Raw genomic sequence first — 21,196 nt, 5'->3', positions numbered from 1 at the left:
CTTATAAAAGCCCACAAGCATCACCTTGGAGGAGGTAATTGAACATAATTCTTTCTGAGAACATAGAGCTTTGTCTATTTTTCAAGTTTTCTGACTTAGGCATCGGAGAGGTTTCCGGCACACACCCGCCGGCTAGCTCACGTTTGTGTTTTCAGGTGATAAAGCGACGTCGTACGGAGGAGCGTGGACTTGGTCAACAGGATTATACGAGGAGAATTATTTCCTCCCCGTACACAAGATAACAACTATAAAACAATATATATATATATATATATATTAAAGTGAAGCATCTTAAGTTGTTATGCTTTCCACTAAATGTTATTAAAAATGTCTATAATAGAATCGAGTAACTAACTGATATTGTCACACCTCGGATTTTCAAGATTCGACACATGTGAATAAATTAATTAAACAATAAATAAAAGACATTAATTAATAAACTAAAATAAAGGATATTATCTCATATATGAATGTATTAATATCATCCACAGCATAAAGTAGTTCGATTACATGCATTTCATATATAAATCAAAAGAAAATGCTCTGAGGCATACAAAACAATGTGTAACCCTTTACAAAAAAAATGCCTTTCGACTTACACAAAAAGAATGATCCAAGGCCTGAAAATCAAATGAACTCTCCTAACCCAAGTACATATCTCGGCGCCTAACCTCAAGGTCAAGGCACACCATCGACGCCTTGAAAAGATTTCAATCACGAAGAATGAACATATAGTTTAGTCGAGAAAATTTCAGAAATCAATACAACTTCACAAATATTGATGATCATGATGCTATATAAGTATAACATGCTCAAAATTTTTTGTTTAAAAACAATCATTTTCCATCATCAATACTAAGACTCAATGAATCCACTCAAAGACATGTATCTGCCAGTGGTCATTGCTACCTAAACTAGTGCATTATATGAAGCTACACTCTATTAGTGACCATCGCTAAGCATCACCTAACCTACCATATTTACCGGTTGCTAATCGGAAGAACCTTGGTATCTACACAGCGAGGGCTTTCGGTCTTATACCATGTATTATCAGGCCAAATTAACCAATCACAACCTCAATTATAGATGACTCATATTCAACCTAACCGTTCAATTAAAACCATCTTTTAAGAAGACCAATGCAACAATATATAATTTCTCGAATTATATTACAACACATCCTCATCAATGTCAATAAGCCAACAACAATTTCTCAAATTCCCAAAACCTCAAGTTTAAGGATGATTCCACAATCTAGGGCATTTTCAAAATAATGTTTTCTCATGCAATTTGATATAACAAAAAAATAAATTTGAGAAGAGATAATAGAGAAAACATACCCAAATCACCAAACCTTAACCTCTCTATCATGCTTTTCCAAAATCAACAACAACAACAACAACATGCTTTATTTTTATTGAAACTACAACAAATACATTAATAAACTCATATTGAAGAAATAGAATCTTACCTCTTGAAGAGAATAGGAGAAGGTATAACCAACTCCAAATGTCCAAATTAACTTTTGGCTCAGATTAAACCGAAGCCCTCTCCAAGATCTACAATAATAGTGTTGGGTTGAAGATTAAATCCAATTCTAAATGCTCAAAAATCAAGGTTGAAGCCCAAGAACAAAGGTAGGAATCACAACAGTAGAGAGAGAGAGAGAGAGAGAGAGAGAGAGATAGAGATGAAAAATAACTATTTCGTGCTCTAAGCGGCCTTTTATAAGTTAGGACATCGAGGGCACGGCAAGGCTATCTACGGGCCCCTTTCGCTGCCACAACCAGTTTTCACAGGAAAAGTACTGCACGGTGGTTTTGGTCTTACCTTCTTGCTCTCACTCTTTAGGTATGAATACTTTTAACTTAGTATATCTATCGTTTAAGGTGTGTATATGTGAAATGATTGTGGTTTATTAAGTGGGTTTGATGCATTAAAAAGTGGTTTTTACTCAAACTTCTCTAGAGATTTGAAATAACTATTGAAGATAATGGATGTTGATGATAAGTATTTGCTTTAGAAACATAAATGAGAGAAAATCCCTAATTTTGTCCAAACCCTAGTTTGAGAGATTATTCAAAGGATGAAGGTTTTTTCAATATGAAATTGAGTTGATGTTTAATAGAATGAATATGAATTTGAATTTTTTTAAACCTTTGGAAACATACATTGTGATTGGGGAAGGGATTGGCTATGTTGGAATGTGAAAGTGCTGAAAATTATCTTGATTGATGATTATGTTCAAACCTCATTGAAGCAATTAATGGCCCTTAGATAAATTGTTATATTTTTAAATTCATGCATCATGATTCATTTTAATGATTTTGGTTCCATGATTCTTATAATTCTCCAGATAATTGGAAATGTTGAAAGGAGGTAAATAGCGTATGAATCTTGATAGTAGGGTCAGGTTTTGGAAAAGAGTTGTGAATTGTATTAGTACCGATGTAGGGGGTCAACATACCTAATTGCTCTATATTGAACTTATTGCCAGACAAACGTGGAAAAATGTTTTTGGGTGTCCACTGGCCTCGCCGTTTCAGGAGTCGACAAATGTGAAAAAATAATATTTTCGGGTGTCAACTAGCTCATTGTTTTTAGAGTCGGCAAATGTGGAAGGAAAGAGGTTCTAGGTGCCCATCGCTCCGCCATTTTTAGAGTCAACAAATGTGTGAACATTTGCAGTATATAAATCTCTCTCTCTCTTTTTCTATATATATATAATATGAAAAAAGAGAGTATGTGGCATCAAAAATATCGATTGGTATGGGCCGAAAATGGGGACAAGAACACACGATTTTTTCATATTATGGCTAGTAGACGGCAAAGGAAGAATATGTTGGACTCTGTGGTAGTGAATGGGAGCTTGATTGATCAGCCAGATTTGATTAAACAAGCAGTGGTGAGTTTTTTCAATAAACTGTTTTCAGAAGTTTTGAGGGACAGACCTAAACTAGCTGGTGTGTGTAAAAAAATAAGCCCAGAATCAGCAAGTATGTTGTAAGCAGAATTTTCAAAGATTAAGATTTGGGATGCTGTGAAGGAGTGTGAAGGGAATAAGGCTCCTGGGCCTGATAGATTCAATTTACCATGTTATCAAAGGTGCTGGAGTGTTATGAAACATGAGGTAGTGCAAATGATGAAGGAGTTTGATTTAAATGAGAAGTTGGCTAAAGATGTTAATAGTTCACTCATAACGCTCATCCCAAAAAAGGACTGTCCCATTGGGTTAACTGATTTTAAGCCTATAAGCTTGGTAAGTTCAGTGTATAAGATCCTAGCAAAAGTTTTTTCTCGAAGACTAAGGCAAGTTCTTTCTATGCTTATTAGTGAAGTCCAATCAGGTTTTTTGAGTGGTAGATGCATATTTGATGGGATTTTAATTGCTAATGAGGTGGTGGACTGGTGGAAGAAGACAAAGAGAAAAATGAGTTATTCTTAAGTTGGATTTCGAAAAGGCTTATGATTCCGTAAACTGGGGCTTTTGTTTTCAATGATGTACAATATCAGCTTTGGTGATAAGTGGGTGGGTTGGATCAAGACATGCATATCCACAGCTAGAATCTTTGTGCTAGTTAATGGGTCTCCCACTTCAGAGTTCTCCCTTTATAAAGGGCTGAGGCAAGGTGATTCGCTTTCACCTTTTCTGTAACAACCCACATTTTATGTCCTAGTCATGTTTGCATGCATTTGTATGCTTTGCCATGTTAAGATGATGTAACGACCCATATTCATGTCATGGTCATGTTCATGTTCATGTTCATTTACATAACGTTGTCTTGTTAAGTTTGCATTCATGAATCTTGACTTGTTTTGCCTAAGTAAGGTCCATGCCTTGTTTTGTGCTCATGTGTTATGTCTAAGTGTTGCTTGCATGCCTTGTCCTTTCCCTGCTATGTTAAGCCTAAGTTATGTTAAACCTAGGTCATGCCAAGCCTAGGTCATGTTATGCCTAGATCATTCCAAGCCGAGGTCATCTTCAGTCTAGATTTGTCTTGGAACCCCTTTGTTTGACCTCCACCTTTGCCTCGACATATTGGTCGAGATGTCATTATCTAGGCTGAGGTGTTCATCACCAAGGCCGAGATGTGTATTATCTAGGCCGAGATGTTACCTTTGCACCTAAGTGACCTTGTCCTGGAGTGGTATGACCTAGACCGAGGTGTGGCACATCTAGGCTAAGGTGTGGCATAGCTTAGTCAAGAGTTGTCCTTCCTAGCCGAGGTCATTGTCACCTTAGTTGCCGAAGTCTTGCTGTTAGCCGATGTCATCACTTGTCGGAGTGCCTTGCCGGGTAGCTTGTTAGATACACCTTGTCATAGTCTTGTCTTGTCAATCTATCACCTTTTTGAGGAGAGCCAACCAGCCGTTGCCACGTGTCCGAGCTGAGTGTTAAGTCAGCCGATAGAGAGAGAAAACCCATCATTTGTTTCTATACTTGTTTTGAAGAGGAGAGAGAAGCTCTAAGAGAGGGAGAGGAGTTCTTGAGAGGAGGAAGATTTCCAAGCTTGATCCCTAGAGATCGAACCGTTAGATCCGCGTTCTAAGGTTAGATTCTTAATCTGCTCTTGTCGTTCTTTATGTTTATGTTATTGCATTGCATGATTGAATATAATTTGTAAGCCATGCATTGCTTTGAAGTTTGGTTTTAGAAAGAGAAAATAGCATTCATGTGTTCATCAAGAAAAGTCATGTTTTGATCCGAAAGCTCATGCCAAGATCCATGTTTTTGTGTTTGTTTTCATATGATTTTCAAGTATGTGTACCTAGGTCCATGTTTTCGAACTCATAGCATGAAATCTCAGATTTTGTAATAAGGAAGTTATGATTTTGGCATTCATGTTCTTCATGGTCTTCATGCTCATGTTCTTCCTGTTCTTCACGGGTGGAAACCCAGATCTCCAGACCTCACTTCCCGAGGTGTAGTCGCCGAGATCACTCTTACCTAGACCTCACACTTAGGCCAAGCATCGTATCTCACCTTGGCCTATCTTGCATGATCACTTACACCTTAGTTTGTCTTGTGCGCACCTCGGCATGCAGCCGCATGCTGAAGCCTAGGTAGCCACACCTCGGCCAGGAGGTGTGGGACCTCGGCAAAGACCTGGTTGGTACCCAGCATGTCTCCTTGACATGCAAAACAGTGTTTTGACTTCCAACATGTTTTCCCTAGATGTTTCCCAGCATGCTGTTCCGAGATCATTTGCATGCATGTAAGACTTGTTTTGAGAAGTGCATTCAGTATGCTTTGCCATGTGTTTGTAGGACCTGGACCTTTGCCTTGACCCCGACGTCCCAAGAACTATGTGAGTGGTATTTTTAATAAAGTTATGTTATAAAGATTTGATAAAGCCTTGTTCCGTTTTGATAAAAGTATTTGATCAAGTATGAATGATTACCCCTATTTTTATGTATCAAGTATAAGCTTTGTTTGGACGACATTTTCGGAAAGTCCCTTGTGTTGGAGGACTCTAAACTTTAGCAGCACATCTCATTTTGAAAGTCCCTCGTACTGGAGGACTCTAAACTTTCGCAGCACCCTTGATTTGTACTCTAGTGTTAAAGGGCTACGGGCCTTTGTAACACAGGTCCCTCGTGCTGGAGGACTTTAAACTTTCGTAGCACCCTTGTTTGAGATATCTCCCTTGCCACCGACTGCCTTGTGCGGGTGGGTTTGTCTAATCGATTCCGGGTCGATTATTCCCTTGTTTTGGAAGTCCCTTGTGCTAGAGGACTCTAAACTTTCGCAGCACATCTCGTTTTGGAAGTTCCTTGTGCTAGAGGACTCTAAACTTTCGCAGCACATCTTGTTTTGAGGGTCCTTTCGTGCTAGGGGACTTTAAGCCTAAGTAGCACCGTCCTTTCGTGCTAGGGGACGTTAAGCCTAAGTAGCACCCTTGTTAAGATATTGGTCGTTGACGTACTATGAATGGGTGTGCTCGATGCCGAGGTTATGCTTTTGTTTTGCCGGGATGTCATCACCCCATGTCTTAAGATTTGACGTATTTTAAGCATGTAAGTAAGTTTTGAAAGACCAAGTTCCAAATGATGTTTTATTTCAAGCCAAGCTAAGCTATGTTATGTATGGTTTTGACAAGGATATACTATGTATTGTTTTGAAAAGATCTCGGGTATCATTCATTTAAAACCTTTATCATTTGTACCATTCACTGGGTATCCAAGCTCACCCTCCCTATGTATATATGTAGGTAACAAGCAAGAAGTCGGCTATGCCGAGATGTGTGTGTTTTGTATGCATGTTATGTCGGCAGTGGGGATGTCGGCAATCCTGAAGATTATGTTTCATGTTTCGTAGCTCAAGTGTTTTGTTTATGTCGGCAATCTTGAAGCTTATGTATTTTGTTTATGTCGCCTTGAGAAGCCTTTTACCAAGATGTAATATGTATTTTTGTACTTCATCTCTATTTGTATTCAAGTTGTAAAGCTATGTAAAGATGTATGCCATTCCATTTGACTTATGCACTGCTCTTATGGACCACTTGTATTTTAAATTATTGCTTCCGCACTTGTAAGCCCCATATATTTATACTCTGATCGTGTGTGAATTTTGAAAGTTAGCCTTCGGTAATCTCGGATTACTGGCCATCACGGCACCAAACTACTAGGGGTGGTTTGGGGTCGTGAATTTTCAATTTAGTGGTAGAAGGGATGAATATTCTAATGGAGAGAGAAAAAATTTGGGACTGATCAAAGGAGCTGTGGTGGGACATAGTGAACTCAAGTTGTCTCATCTTCAGTGCGCTGATGATACGATTATTTTTTGTGAAGCCAATTGGGAGGAAATCATTGCAATAAAGAGAATTTTGAGATGTTTTGAAGTAATGTTTGGGTTAAAGATCAATTTTCATAAAAGCAAAGTTTGTGGGATTGTTGTAGAGGATGATTTGGTTAAAGAGTTTGCCAAAAAGGTTGAATTGTTTAACTCAGAAATTGCCATTGAATTATCTAGGTATGCCTTTAGGTTCAAATCCAAAGAGGAGGAGAACCTGGCAGCCAATTGTTGATAAGTTCAAAAAGAAGTTAGCACATTGGAAGAGGATATGCTTATCATTTGCTGGAAGGCTAACACTGATTAAGCCTGTTCTATCAGGTTTGCCTCTGTTCTTTTTATCCTTGTTTAAGATGCCTATGGGTATTGCTAAGCTGCTAGATAGAATTCAGTGTACCTTTCTTTGGGGTAGTGATGAGGTGAAGAGAAAGGTACATCTTGTTAAGCGGAAGGAGGTGTGCCAAAATAAAAGCCAAGGTGGGCTTGGTGTGAAGAGGCTCAGTGAGGTTAATGACTGTCTGTTAACCAAATGGTGGTGGAAGTTTGGTTTGGAAGGTAAAGCACTATGGAAACAAGTGGTGTGCAGCAAGTATGGTCAAAGTGGTGGCAGATGGAGTCCAGTGACAGTGGAGTCAAGGGGCTTTCTATTTTGTGGAAGGATATTATGTCCTTAGCTTCCAATAATCCATCTTTGAGGGAGTTTTTTATGTCTAACTTCAGGATTGTGGTTGGGAATGGTCTTAGGATAAAATTTTGGCTAGATGAGTGGCTTAATGATCAGAGTTTATCTCTTGTTTTCTGTAGACTTTTTTCACTATCAGTTGAGAAGGATGGTTCATTGTTTGATTTTTTCCGAAGAAAAGATGGGGGTGATGAATGGAATTTCATTTTCCGAAGACCGCTTTTTGCCTGGGAAGAGGAGGAGCTTCAGAACTTGATTGTGTCTCTTCAGGGTGCACCCAGTTTAAGAATTCAACTAGAGAACTCTTGCACATGGTTTGCTCATTCCACTAGAGCATTTTCTAATCTCATAATTACTAAGACCATTTGGAATAATAGCGCTCCTCCAAAGGTACAATTTATGACATGGTTAGCGTGGAAAGGTAGGATAAAATCTGCTGTCTTTTTGCAAAGGATTGGGGTGTTGAAGCCTGATGCAAACATTTTCTGCGTACTTTGCAAATCTGAGGCAGAGTCACAGAATCATGTACTATTGCATTGTAGTTGTATTTGGAAAGTGTGGTATGGGATTGTGGATTGGTGCGGTTTGAGTTGGGTCATTCTTTGGTCTGTGGATTCCTTGTTGTGTTGGTGGGCAGGTGTTAAGGTCCAAAAGAATACGGTGGAGATTAGAAAAATTGTGCCTATGGCTGTGTTATGGTCAATACGGAAACTACGTAATGAATGCTTATTTAATAATGTTCAACCTAATTTTGTGGATTTGGAAGACTTGGTGAAGCTCAAAGTGGCTGTTTGGGCAAAGGCTAAACTGAAGAACTTCCCTTACTCTGTGTCTGATATTATATCCAACTTATGTCAGATTTGCAACTAATTGTAAGTTATTGGCTTTTTTATGGCTAATTGGATGATGCAGATGGAGGGACATGTTGCCTTATAGAGTTTGTTGGGTGGAGTTCAGGGCTGCAGGGGCTCTGGGTGTGTATTGTCAGTTGGTGGAGAAGCTGAAAGTATATTTGCTGCTGTATAGTCCAGAAGTGCAGTTAATGATGCTGGCTCGATTTGGTTGTTATACTTTGTCTCTACACCAAGGAAAAATAGCAAGAGTGCTCCAGTGGTTATAGGGCTGACTTGAGGTCCAGGGTGTAGCAGTGATCTCGTTTTGTTCTATGAAAACGATTCCTTTCATATCTTTAACAACTTGTCTATCATTTGGAATGATTTTGGTTGGGACTAGGACTAAAATCAAATCTAAGCCAATTAGGCATTCAAGTAGATGTTGTTGTTCTGCTGTGTAGTAGAGTATTACATTGAATTAAGGTGAACCAGTAGGTTGTGAAGGAGTGGCTGAACTAAGGCTGCTCTGCTGTTGTTTTCCTTGTTATGCTCTTGTGGTCCTGTCCTTGTGGTATGCTTTGATGTTTAGCTGTGGACTGCTGGTCTTTAGTGGGAATGAAAGTCCTGCCTAATTTGTTTCTGATTGAAGGATGGAATAAGGCAAGAAGGATAGATATGAGTAGAAGTTTTAAAAATATGCATTATACTAAAATAGTGGCATCAAATTCAAGTTGTTATGTATGGGTTTTGTTTTGGTTTTGCTGATGATGAAATTGTTGGGGCTGTTTGTTGCTACCTGGGTGTTAATTACTTAGTGTATGTTGCTGTTGCAAGGAGCTTGCTGGTGTTTTGATTATGAGTAATGGAGGAGTTTGTTGGGGGTGGAGCATGCTGCTGATCTATGTGGCTGGTCTGCTCAAGGATTTGGTGCTGGTGTATGTTGTCTTATGTTGTTCTCTTTTATTGTTTGCTTTTTTTTTTTTTACTCTTGATTGGTTTCTCACCAATCTTTGGGTTAGTGCTTGCAAATGATTGTGCTTCCTTAGTGGTGCCAACCTAGTTGGGATTGTTAAAGTTAGCGTTGATGCTCTTTGCACTTCCCTCTTTATTGATGTAAGTTATTCGCATGTTTTTGCTTTCTTCATCAATAAAGTTTCATTTTACTGATCCCAAAAAAAAAGTATGGTTGTGCCCGCTCTTGGTTGGGACATCATTGCATATTTACCATCCTATGGTTGATGATGAGATTTGAAGATGGAAATTGTGCATTGAATAACATCACTAAATCTCAAAAGAGAAAAATATGAGAATTTTACCCTGATATGGATCATATGCATTTCAATCATTTATATACTCTATTAATAGTATTCCTAATGGACAATTGCTTACCCTAATCCAACCAAACTTTTAGAACTTGATGGTATGACTATGCCCAGGTGAGACGGCGGTGGAGATGTTTTGGATGGAGAACAAAGGCTCATTGAAAGCTACCTGCTGAAGCTCTGGGGCTATTTTGTGTTTTGGGATAGATGTCCACACTTTGGTTTAATCAAGGGAATGCCCTTGAAACTTGTACGCCACTTGGGTATATTTATTTTGATTTCTCTCTAACTCATTGAACTATGATTTGTATTATAAATAGAAGATGTAATGTTTTGAATTAGTTCGATGAGAAAGAAATTGTTTTATTAAAACATTATGTTCATTATTAATATTTTCTTATAATGGGTTTAGAGAATATTTAATGGTTTTTAAACAATAAATGGATTGTAAATTTAGGAGCATTATAAAGTTTATAATTCCCCTCTTAAAATTATGACACATGTCAACTATATGCATATATTTTATAAAAAAATGCCAACAGTTATAATCAATTAAACTAAATTAAAACAAAATTATAAATTTAATGTTAAAATCAAGCCAATTAAAATTATAAAGACAAAATGGCAGAAGAATAAAAGTACAAGAACTAATGTCGTAATTCATATAATTTTTTTTCTCCCTTACATTACACTCTGATGCTATTCGAAAAAAAATAAATCATTATCTTTGGTGGAGTTGTATGATTAACATGTAGTGATAACAATTTCATACTTTGAAATCTTTAAAAACAGATATATCATCATAAGAATACCTTAAAAACAAATCACATAATAAAGTGGAAATTTGGGCCAAATCTCCATTTCTTTTCTTCCTTCTTTTTCTTCTTTTTAAATTTTTACAAATAGAAAATCAAACACCAATTGTAAAAGGACCCATTAAAATACAAGGCATGCCCAACAAAATCCTTATTTGAACATGTCCTTCCACCATTCTAATGTTCTCATTTTGCAATTTTCAAGTTGTGACAATTGAATCACTAATCAGTAATTGGTGATTGTCAATTTCATCACGAGCGCACGAAATTATTAGAAAATACTATTTTTTTTTTTTTTGGTTTTTTTATAGATTGGAGAAAATACTTAATTTAGTGATCATGAGTAAGCATTTAAAAATCAATAACATAAGATTCTATATTCAAATTAATGGAGTGACGTTTTTCTAAAATATTATTTTACTTAAAAAAAATCCAATTATTCATTGTCGACATTGTCACAAATACATTTGTGAACTCTCATCACCATTCACATCCATCAATTTTTATGGACTGAAAAATAAATAGTTGTGAATGTATTTATGGCCATGTGCGCCATGCCATTTGGACAGCGTGATTGGCTGGTGACAGTTAATTTTATGGCATGGTATGCATGGTACAGTTTGAACCGCACGTCACTACAAGAATTTACACATTTTGCGACCACTTTTGCCGACCAAAAATATTTTGGTCACAAAAAAATGACATTTGGCGACCAAATATTAATTAGTCGCGAATGATCATTATTTTTGGCGACCAAATATTATTGGTCGCAGAAGGTTATATTTTGGCGACCAAAAAATGAGTTGGTCGCAGAAAGTGGTATACTTTTGCCGACCAACTACAAATTTGGTCGCAGAAGGTCACATATTATTTGGCGATCAAAAATTTGGTTCAAAAACTTATTTTTAGCAACAAAAAAAAAATTAGTCGCCAAATTTGTATTTTTAGCGACTAATATTTTAGTCGCCGTTGATTGAGATTTGGCGACTAAAAAAGTTTGTCGGCGAAGGTGCCTTTTCTGCGGCTAATATGGTCTTTTGGTCGCCAAAAGTTTGGGAGGGAAATTTGATTTTTAAAGAGGCGGGAATTTAATTTTTTTTGCGACAAAAAAATTTGGTCGCCATTTTTTAAACGACGTCGTTTTGTACCAGAAAAATAGAAAAAAAAAATAAAAAATAAATAAAAAAGCCCTAATCTCTTCTGTCTCTAGCCCCCACTCACTACAAAAAATTAGTCTTTTAGAAACTAATATTTAAGGACTAATTAAATTTGGTCCCTAAAAATAATTTTTTAGAGATAAAACTAAACTTGTGATAATTTACTTATAAAACTACCAAAATGACTCTTGATATTTCCTGTTACGCAGTGTAACTTTTTGAGACCAATAAATTTGGTTGTCAACACATATTATTGGCATTTTTTAGGGACCAAATAATGAAAAATTACAAAACCTCGCCTGATGCAAATACACACTGAAAACCGTATCCAAGCTTTACGATGCGTAAAAACTTCTCTCTCTATATGTCAAGCTCCATCGCAAGCTTCATTGTAGGTCTTCGCTCTGTCCATCTCGAGCTCCATTGCAGATCAGTTTGAGATCTACAAGCTTCAGTAGATCTACCTTGTTCTTCACATTTTCTGTAGATTTGGTGTGTCCCTCTCTCTCTCTCTCTCTCAATATATATATATATATATATATATCTGTCTATACATACATACATACATACATACATATATATATATATATATATATATATATTGTAGATCTATGAAGAACACAATAAGTAGTTCACATTTTTGTTCGATTGGCCTGCACATTGTCATGGATGCAGTTTTTCTATAGGTTGATTCTTCACCTTCTTCTTCATTTTTTGCAGATTTCTGCTAATTTGAAGACATCGATTGGTTAATTCACTCTCTATCAAGGTATTTCTCGATCCTTCAAGTAGTATTGAGTTTTTAATACAGATTGTAGCCAAAAATTAGTTTTAATGTTGAATTAATAAAATTAATTTAACTCATTCTGTTTGATTTTTGTTTACTTCATCCTTTTGATGTGAATTTTAATTATATGTTTTTCTCGATCCTTTTGATGTGAATTTTAATTTAACTCTGGTTTGTTAAAAGAACTAGGCCATAAATATTCCCTGTTCTGTGTTAGCTGGAACATCTTCGGGGAGTGGTGAAGATCCTTGACAAGGATCTGATTACCTGAAATAAATAAATAAATAAAAGTAATGCCAAACTCAAATATAACATGAAATATCATCAGAGCTTAAAAATTACTCAAGTTGTTTTTTTAGTCAGTGTGGAGAGAGCACAATCGTCTTGAAAATTACCAGTGACTTCACATTTTCAACTTCATTTTGAACTAGAAAAGATCTTTATTTTTGTGATTCTGACTAGGTACATATAATTGAATAGGAGCATTGTTGCAATTTCCTTAATTTTCAATTCCGTTAGCTGGCATTTGCATGGGAGAAAGCTAAAATAAACGAATGCACCACGAGATTGTGGTTAAAATTCTGTTTATTAATCCCAAGTCTTTTTCAGAGTGATTTGGTTGTGTTACAGGGTTAAAGACAGTAGTTCACTGCATTTTTTAAGGGAAAATTATTTAGAGCTCTTAGGGCAAGCCTATGGGCATGTGGATTTTTATTGGTTTAAAATAAATAGTTGAACCCTATCACTCATTTGAGCCAATCTCAAATGAGTTTTAATGGAGCCGATTAAGAGTTGATCTTGAATCATTTTGTTTTTAAGGATAACATCTCACCTTGCTTTACCTAATTATTTTTTGGTCAGTATACAATTATTTAAGAAGAGGTGTCAAGGAGGTACAACCTGTATACTAAAGATCTATACCATCTATACATCCAGATGCCTAAAAATTGGTTCAAATTTTTGTTGCCTTTGATAGATGGATAAAAAATTGCCTATTAATGGATGGATCATATTTTAACCCTGTCATTAGTATATATGGTAGATTAGTTTCCAGTCTGTGATTCGTATATTGCCTTTACCATTGTTGTTGGTATGGTTTCTCTTAGTTCTTGACGTACTAATTTTTGTTGTCAAAATTTGACTGCTAATGACCTTCTACATGGCTTTTCTTTGTAAATAGCTAAGAGGTTGCCTAGAGCTCAGCCTGCTCAGAATCCTGCAGGGATGGTTCTTGTGGACAGACCAATAGAAGGATCCCGATCTGCACCATGTTGTGCCTAATATTTGACTGTAATCTTCTTCTACCTATCTTTTTCCTTGTTTTCCTTTTTTCATTATTATTATTTTTGATTATCCATGATGCCATAGTTGTCTGATTTTAAAATTAAAGCAACTTTTATTGATACATATCCCGAAGTACACTCCTAATGAGTATATATATTCTAGAAAAATAAATAAATGAACAAATAAAGGAGTGTTGTTGCGGAACATGTGCCTACAAGTTTGGGTGCTTGTTCTTTTCTGATTTGGTGCATAATCTCTTAATTCCTTTCTTCATTCAAAAAGTTACTGTTATCTACGCCTGTTTGCATAAAGTGCATGGCTTTACAGGTAAATCTTCATGAATCTGAAAGAAGCAATCTCATGTGCAAATATCTTGTTTTTTTTTGTGTTTAGTGTGGTGATGGGAGGAGGGGAGGAGGTTGTTGTTGAGCATTTCAAGTTGGCAGTCAAGGATGGGTAGCGTAAGGTAAGATGCTAAATAGTGTGCTGTACATGACTACAGGTGTGTTGGTGTTGGATGAAGATAGTAGTAGTATGATTAAGCTCATCTCCTTTCGTTCACTTGTGTAAGGGTTGACCAGATAGTCTTAGGTACATTTGAGAATCAAAACACATCTAGACACTCAGAGGGGATGACTGGGAGAGAAACATAATAGTCCAACCAATGTTGTGACCTAAGTTGGCTTTTGTGCAAATGCATTTGTTTAGGCTATCAATTTTGTGTATTTTCTGTTTTAGGAAAGTTTTCACTTATCAATTACAGATTTCCTGATTTATACGCTGCTGTTTGTTATGGTAAGTTTCTACTCCTTTCTGGTATCTAAATTTGAGCTGAACTCAAATTTGCTATCTTTGGCAATTGCATATTTTTCTTTATTAATTTCATGTTTTACAAGGAATTAAATTTGATTACATAACTTCCTAGTGGTGCAAGTCATCTTGTACAGTAGATAGACCTACCATGTTACACCTTCTTTGGTGCTTTTAGCAGATTGTCTTCCCTATGAAAAGCAAAAACTACAATTTTGGATTAGATTTATAAACATAATTTTCTAGAAGCTTGAGGACATCACCTTCTTGTCTCCACAAACTTTTCTTCCTAGTTCTCCTGCATTTAATAAATCCAACCCTCAGTCTCCCTTTTCTGCCAGAAGCACAGACACAGACAATGTATTGACATTTGGGAAGACCATTTCCCTTATTGTTGAAATTCGACCAAATATTAATGAGGTACTATGTACAAGCGATGGCGGAGCAATATTAACGAGTTACACTAGATTTTGTTCAAATCTGTAATAGCTTTATGACTAGATCAGGCACTTTAGATGGCTTCTGTATGCATTGGAATTTTCATTAAATGGTTTGTCTTTTATTTTGCTGCTTTCCAGATTTTGATGCCTGTCTTCCCTGGACAGCTATGTTACATTCGTAAGAACCTGTTCCATGCAATTTTTGTTTTGGATCCTGGTTCAGCTTGCGGTCTTGAGGCAAGTATTTAATATCTGTCAACTAATCTGAGTTTCTTGTTGCATTTCATTATCACGGGAATTGCTCATGTTTTTTTTTCTCCTTTGGTATTTGTAGTCCATTGACATGATTATTTCTTTGTATGAGAATAATCTTCCAATGAGATTTGGGGTGATATTGTTCTCTACGAAGTTCATCAAGATGATTGAAATGAATGATGGTGAAATCCCAGCAGCTCCCATGAGTAATGATGATGTATCCAGTCTGGTAATGCTTCTCTCTATCTTATTCAATGCTTGTGATAATGTCTTCTAACTAAAAGTACATTGAGCGTATTTGCAAGTCAATTGGGTTTAAGGACAATATTACCTTAGATAACATGTAACCCTTGATCCGATGCCTGTTCTTGAACCACACTGATGTGACTTTGCCAGATTAGAGGAAGTATTTTGACATAATTCTCGATAGTGTTGCATTGTGCCTTACTGGAGCAAGGAATAAGAATTGTTGTCAAATTTTTTATGAATTTCAATGATGATGAGCATTTCTGTTCTATTATCTAGGCTTTAATTTTAAGGGATTGTTCTGCCTTATTTTGCAAACCAGTAATGCTAGAGGTGACTGATATCACATGCCATTGTATATATTTGTAAACAAGAGGTTGCTACTAGTCCTCCAGATATTTAATTGGGCTTAGCTGCCACCTGACTGCCCGCCCATCCTGAAATTTATTGGTGGAGCCTAATTTGAACTTGGTCATAGTGGCCTGAACTTGAAGTTTGGCTTATCTTTTTCCCAATATGAAATGAAGCTTTTAATTATTTTTTATGTTATATTTGTGTTTTTCAATTGTATTGTAAAAAAGCACAATCATAGAAAGAGGCGAGATAGGGATAAGGTATTTGAACTGCAGTCAGTTAAGTTAGACCTAAGCTTTAGCAGACCTTTTATTTATGCTGAGTAATGTTTCAGGTGTAGGTTGGCCTAACTGAGAGTCATAGAAGTAAATTCTAAGGTCTTTTTAAAACGTGTCAGTAGATCTGTTATTTGGTATCCATTATTTATTTATTTAAAAGTTTTGTTGCAACACCTCATGATCTATCTTACAAACGAAATCATTGTAAGCAGCTTTTGTGCTTTGTGTTTTGTCCACTTATTCCATAAATTTATTGTGATGCTAATGAAAATTGTTATCATGACTCTGTTTTGCAGATCATACGTCTTTTTATTTAAATTAAGGAACATCACGGGATTCACATGGCTTTCCAGTTTTTGAGCAATGTATGACTTTGGAATCTATATTATTCTTATTTGCATATTCTGGGATGTAAAAGAAATCGTTTCTCAGTTTTGTTTCTTTCTCAACATTTTGTTGTTTTGCCGGTTCATGTTTTGTCTTATTCTCTGAAAATACTGAAACAAAATATAAAGACCACAAATCTTTGGACAAGTAAAGAAGTTCATGAATCATGAATATAAAAACTTTATGGAGACTCTTTCTTAGGATCAAGGCCAATAAACATAAATGAGTGGTAAAACACATTCTTGATATCACCTTTGCTGTTGCAGTTCCTGTCTCATGCTAATTTTGCAATTGCTATTTACCTCCATCTCATGTTTTTATGCACTGTCCAAACTTCAAATTGTTTGTTAAAAAGGGCATGCTTGAATATGTGAATAAAGAAATAAGAAAAGCTACAAATTCATCAGATAATATATTCTCAAAAAATCACAAAAAATAAAATGATACAATTTTATTGCGTCACTTACTGTTACCAGGTTCTGGTACTGGTAATTTGAGGAAACTCAACTCACTAACGCCTTGTCGCAAAGGTTTTGGTACTTCTGTTCTATTTAGATAGAAATGTCACCAATGTTTAATGAGAAAGTTAGGAGATTCTTTAATGGGTTTGGGTGTGTAATCCTGTGCACACTTCTGGATGTGTGTGAAACCAATTAATTGGCAATTTCTAAACCTTCTTGTTTTTTCATGTCTTGTGAGTGTGTCATGTGTCTCAGGGTAGCATCATTAAATTCATCTCAAAATTGCTCTAGATTGAGTTCCATTTTACTTGTTATATGGCAGATAAATAAATTATGGATTGAGTCAGCAGATCCTACAGAAGATGCTCCTGAAATGCATCATGTGGAAGGGGCATTTGTTGAAACATTATTGTAAGTTTTTGTATTTTTAAATTTTGAACTTAAAATTATTGCAAGTCTGAAAGATATTTTACAGTTGAGTTCATTGTTATGTGTACATAACGTTTCTGATCATTCTGCATGCATATTTAAGAGTTGATTATTGTACCATCGTCTTATTATGTCCAATTGAGGTTGATGTAGATGTTCTCAATTTCTTTTGGTTGATTGTTCCTTTTAGTAGTCTACCACTCAAATGTACTTATATTCTGTAGACCAAAGGCTAAATCTCCACCTCAAGATGCTTTACTAAAACTGGAAACAGAGCAAACTTTCACTGAACTATCTCAAGAGAGCTCCATGTTTGTTTTTAAGCTGGGTTTAGTTAAGCTCCAATGCTGCCTCTTGATGAATGGGCTTGTTGTTGATGCTAATGAGGTACTTGCTCAAATCTCTTGTTGCTTCTTCTTCCTCCATAATAATATATTCTTCTATTTTCTTAGCTTTTGTCTTTGACTGTGGTAAGATTTAATTTAAATTTTGTTTGTTTTTTGTAGATTTCTGTCAGCATGTTGTATATGCTCTTACAAGAGATATGGGTTCTTAAGTTGGATTCTTCATGATCTCCCATGACCATTAGCACAAGAATGACATATTTAGTTTAGAAGGCAAAGTTGATTATTCTTTTTTTCCACTTTACATATGATTGGCTACTTTTCTTCTCTTTTACTTTTGATCCCTGGTTTTGTAACTCTCTTCCTGCTAAATCAACCCTTTAGCCTTACTAGACTTCTGTCACTCCTAGTTTTCAAAATTTGTAAAGTCTTACGTCTCATGAACGATGAAAGGGATGTGATGAATCATTGTGTCATTCACATCATGGATGATGCTTTAAAATTATAGGTTTATTATGGATTAAATGAATTATTAGGAATTACAGGTGTATTGTTTTCCTTCTTTTGGCGACCAATTTATTAGTCGGGACAAATAAATAATTTTTTTTTGCAAAAAATGACAATTGCCGACCAAGAGTTTTGGTTGCAAAACATACATGTATTGCCGACCAAAACCGCTCTTGGTCGTGGAATCTCACTTTTGCCGACCAATTTTTTTGGTCGCGAAATGTGATAATTGGCGACCAAAAAATTTGGTCGCGAAATTTAATAATTGGTGACCAAAATTTTTGGTCGCGAAATGTGACAATTGGCGACTAAGAAATTTGGTCGGGAAAATATCACTTTTCGCGACCAAAGTGTTTTGGCGACAAAATAAATTAGTCGCGGTAATTAAATATTTAGCGACCAAAAATTTAGTCGGCAAAATCCAACTTTTGCCGACCAACCACAATTTTGGTCGCGAATTACTTTTGCCGACCCTCAATTGGCGACCAAAGTAGCGACCAAAAAAATTGGTCGCGGATAACTTTTGCACACCAAAAATAGACTTTTAGCGACCAATTTTTTTGTTGCCAAAAGTGTTAATTCTTGTAGTGCGTGCATGTCTTCTAATCATATACTTCAGTTAAAAAAAATATCTATTGAAAATATTTTTGCTTTCTGAAAATTATCACTAATTTTAAAGGGAGCTTTATTCATAAATCCCATTTTCAAGATTTTTATATCAAAAAATCTAAATCATTTTTGATTATTTCATTAGGTTCCATTCAGTGTAGTAATACCAAAATATCCTCCTTCCATTTCTCCCGCGCATACTCCATTCTGAAAAATCAACCATTCCTATTCCATCTCTTCACTCTACAACACATTCATTCCTCCAAAAAAAATCATCGTTGGCAACAAAAAATTCCCAAACCGTATCCCCAAATTTCACATCGCTTCACCACCGTCGTCCACCACCGCCAACCATCGCCGGCCACTGCTATTCTACATCAACGCACCACTGCGAAGGTTTACATTGAAAGGATTGGGGTTTGTTCTTCCTAGGTTCTCACTGGCCGTCGATTTACATATCCCACCCACAATGAGGACCAAAGGTAAACGCCATCCTTCCACCCTCTGTTTTTCAAACAATGATAATATAATCTAATCACAAATGTATATGTTTACATTGCCCTTGTTATTATTGTTGTTTTTGGATTTCATTTTGTAATGAACCCCTTATTTTCACTCTCTATTTTTTTTCCCTCTGTCAATGTTGGTATTGCTGATTGTTGATGTCCATAGAACCTCTAATTTCCCCCCAAATTGAAATATTATAGAATATGATGTAAACATCATATTGACAACTGTACAACATTTACAGGGTGATCAACTATGATGTGAATATGGTGTAAATATTGACATTGATGTAAATATCTACTTTAATGTCAATATTCACATTATGAATATAATGTAGATATTCAACTTCTAACATCAATGGAATATGATGTAAATATTTATAGAGTTGTTGGTATTGTTGCGTGTTGATGGTTATAAAGCAATTAGAGCCCCTAATCTTGGATCGTTGCCAACCATCTTTTAGTTCAATGTGTCTTCCATTATACATAATCTGTACAATATTTAAAGGGTGATCAAATATGATGTGAATATGGTGTAAATATTGACATTGATGTAAATATCTACTTCAATGTCAATATTCACATTATGAATATAATGTAAATATTCAACTTCTAACATCAATGGAATATGATGTAAATATTTACAGAGTTGTTGGTGTTGTTGCGTGTTGATGGTTATAAAGCAATTAGAGCCCCTAATCATGGATGGTTGTCAACCCTCTTTTGGTTCAATGTGTGTTTCATTATACATAATCTGTACAATATTTACAGGGTGATCAAATATGATGTGAATATGGTGTAAATATTCACATTGATGTAAATATCTACTTCAATGTCAATATTCACATTATGAATATAATGTAGATATTCAACTTCTAATGTAATCGCCAATGTATATATTTACATTCCTTTTCACCCCTTCTGTTTTTCAGTCAATGATAACATAATGTAATCACAAATCTATATATTTACATTATTATTGTTGTTTTTGGATTTGATTTTGCAATGAACTCCTTATTTTCACTCTTTGTCCATGTTGCTGATGTTCATTTTTTTGTTGAATATTACATTCATTTGTTATTAATGTTGTTTATGATTGTGATTTGGTAATGAACTCTCTAGTTTTTTCCCTCTATCAATATTGGTATTGTTGATTGTTGGTGTCCATAGAACCCCCAATCTTTACCCAAAAATATGATGGAATATGATGTAAGTATTCACATTATGGTTGTCAATCTTCTTTTGGGTCAATGTGAATTCCATTATACATAATGTCAATATTTACATCAGATTGTTAAATATTGGTAATGACTAGTTTGTCTTAAATTGTCATGTGTTATTGTTTTGTAATACACTCCTTAGACCGCCCAAACTCCGCTCCGCACGCGAGGGCGCGAATTGTAGTTCTAGCTACTACAGTTAGGACTCCTGTCACGGTTCTGAATCTAATCTCACAAAGTGCAATGCAAGACTGATAAATCACCAAAGAGTCCAAATTCGGCAAATCGTTTTGGAAAATCGATTTTCATCAAAAAGCGCCAAACATGGACTGCTTTGCCAGATTTTAGAGTCGCCACCTAAATAATTTATTTTGGAAAATTTAGGAAATCCGGACTCGTGCCTAAGGCCACGTGTCCGTTATCACCAAAGTTGCCTCAGCTCGAGAAAATGGGTACGAGAGGGGGAGGTCCTGAAATGACTACCCCCGCTCGCCCGATCAAAGGATCGGCCTCTACTAACATGATATGTTGTTTTTGAAAACACATGTATTCTTATTCTGATTTATCAATTAGCTTACTGTGTGATGCGCACATCACACAAGTATAGACTAAATTACTCAATTTGGAACAAGACATCTCATGTTTGTTTTCGAAAATGGTTTGAAGTTGCTACTCGA

The 21,196-nt window shown here is 35.8% G+C and overlaps 1 protein-coding gene across 2 annotated transcripts; it reads left to right on the top strand.

Moving 5' to 3' along the window:
- Nucleotides 1-12,003: 12,003 nt before the first annotated feature.
- On the top strand, nucleotides 12,004-18,223 carry LOC114318023 (UDP-glucose:glycoprotein glucosyltransferase-like). Of its 2 annotated transcripts, none has more exons than XM_082882849.1 (7): nucleotides 12,004-12,371; nucleotides 13,570-13,679; nucleotides 15,258-15,407; nucleotides 16,353-16,421; nucleotides 17,227-17,315; nucleotides 17,558-17,720; nucleotides 17,840-18,223. In XM_082882849.1, the coding sequence occupies exons 4-7, from the start codon at nucleotides 16,398-16,400 to the stop codon at nucleotides 17,903-17,905; spliced, it is 342 nt and encodes a 113-aa protein (XP_082738975.1). In that variant the 5' UTR covers nucleotides 12,004-12,371; nucleotides 13,570-13,679; nucleotides 15,258-15,407; nucleotides 16,353-16,397; the 3' UTR covers nucleotides 17,906-18,223. The 2 variants fall into 2 exon arrangements, with proteins under 2 accessions (XP_082738975.1, XP_082738974.1); XM_082882848.1 differs by lacking the exons at nucleotides 12,004-12,371; nucleotides 13,570-13,679 and adding exons at nucleotides 14,067-14,139; nucleotides 15,062-15,160.
- The last annotated feature ends 2,973 nt before the right edge of the window (nucleotides 18,224-21,196 follow it).

Source organism: Camellia sinensis, chromosome 8 (genome assembly GCF_055761805.1).
Source record: "Camellia sinensis isolate YWXY chromosome 8, ASM5576180v1, whole genome shotgun sequence".
Lineage (NCBI taxonomy): Eukaryota > Viridiplantae > Streptophyta > Magnoliopsida > Ericales > Theaceae > Camellia > Camellia sinensis.
The sequence above is the reverse complement of the archived record's forward strand: the minus strand, read 5'-3'. Positions and strand labels throughout refer to the sequence as shown.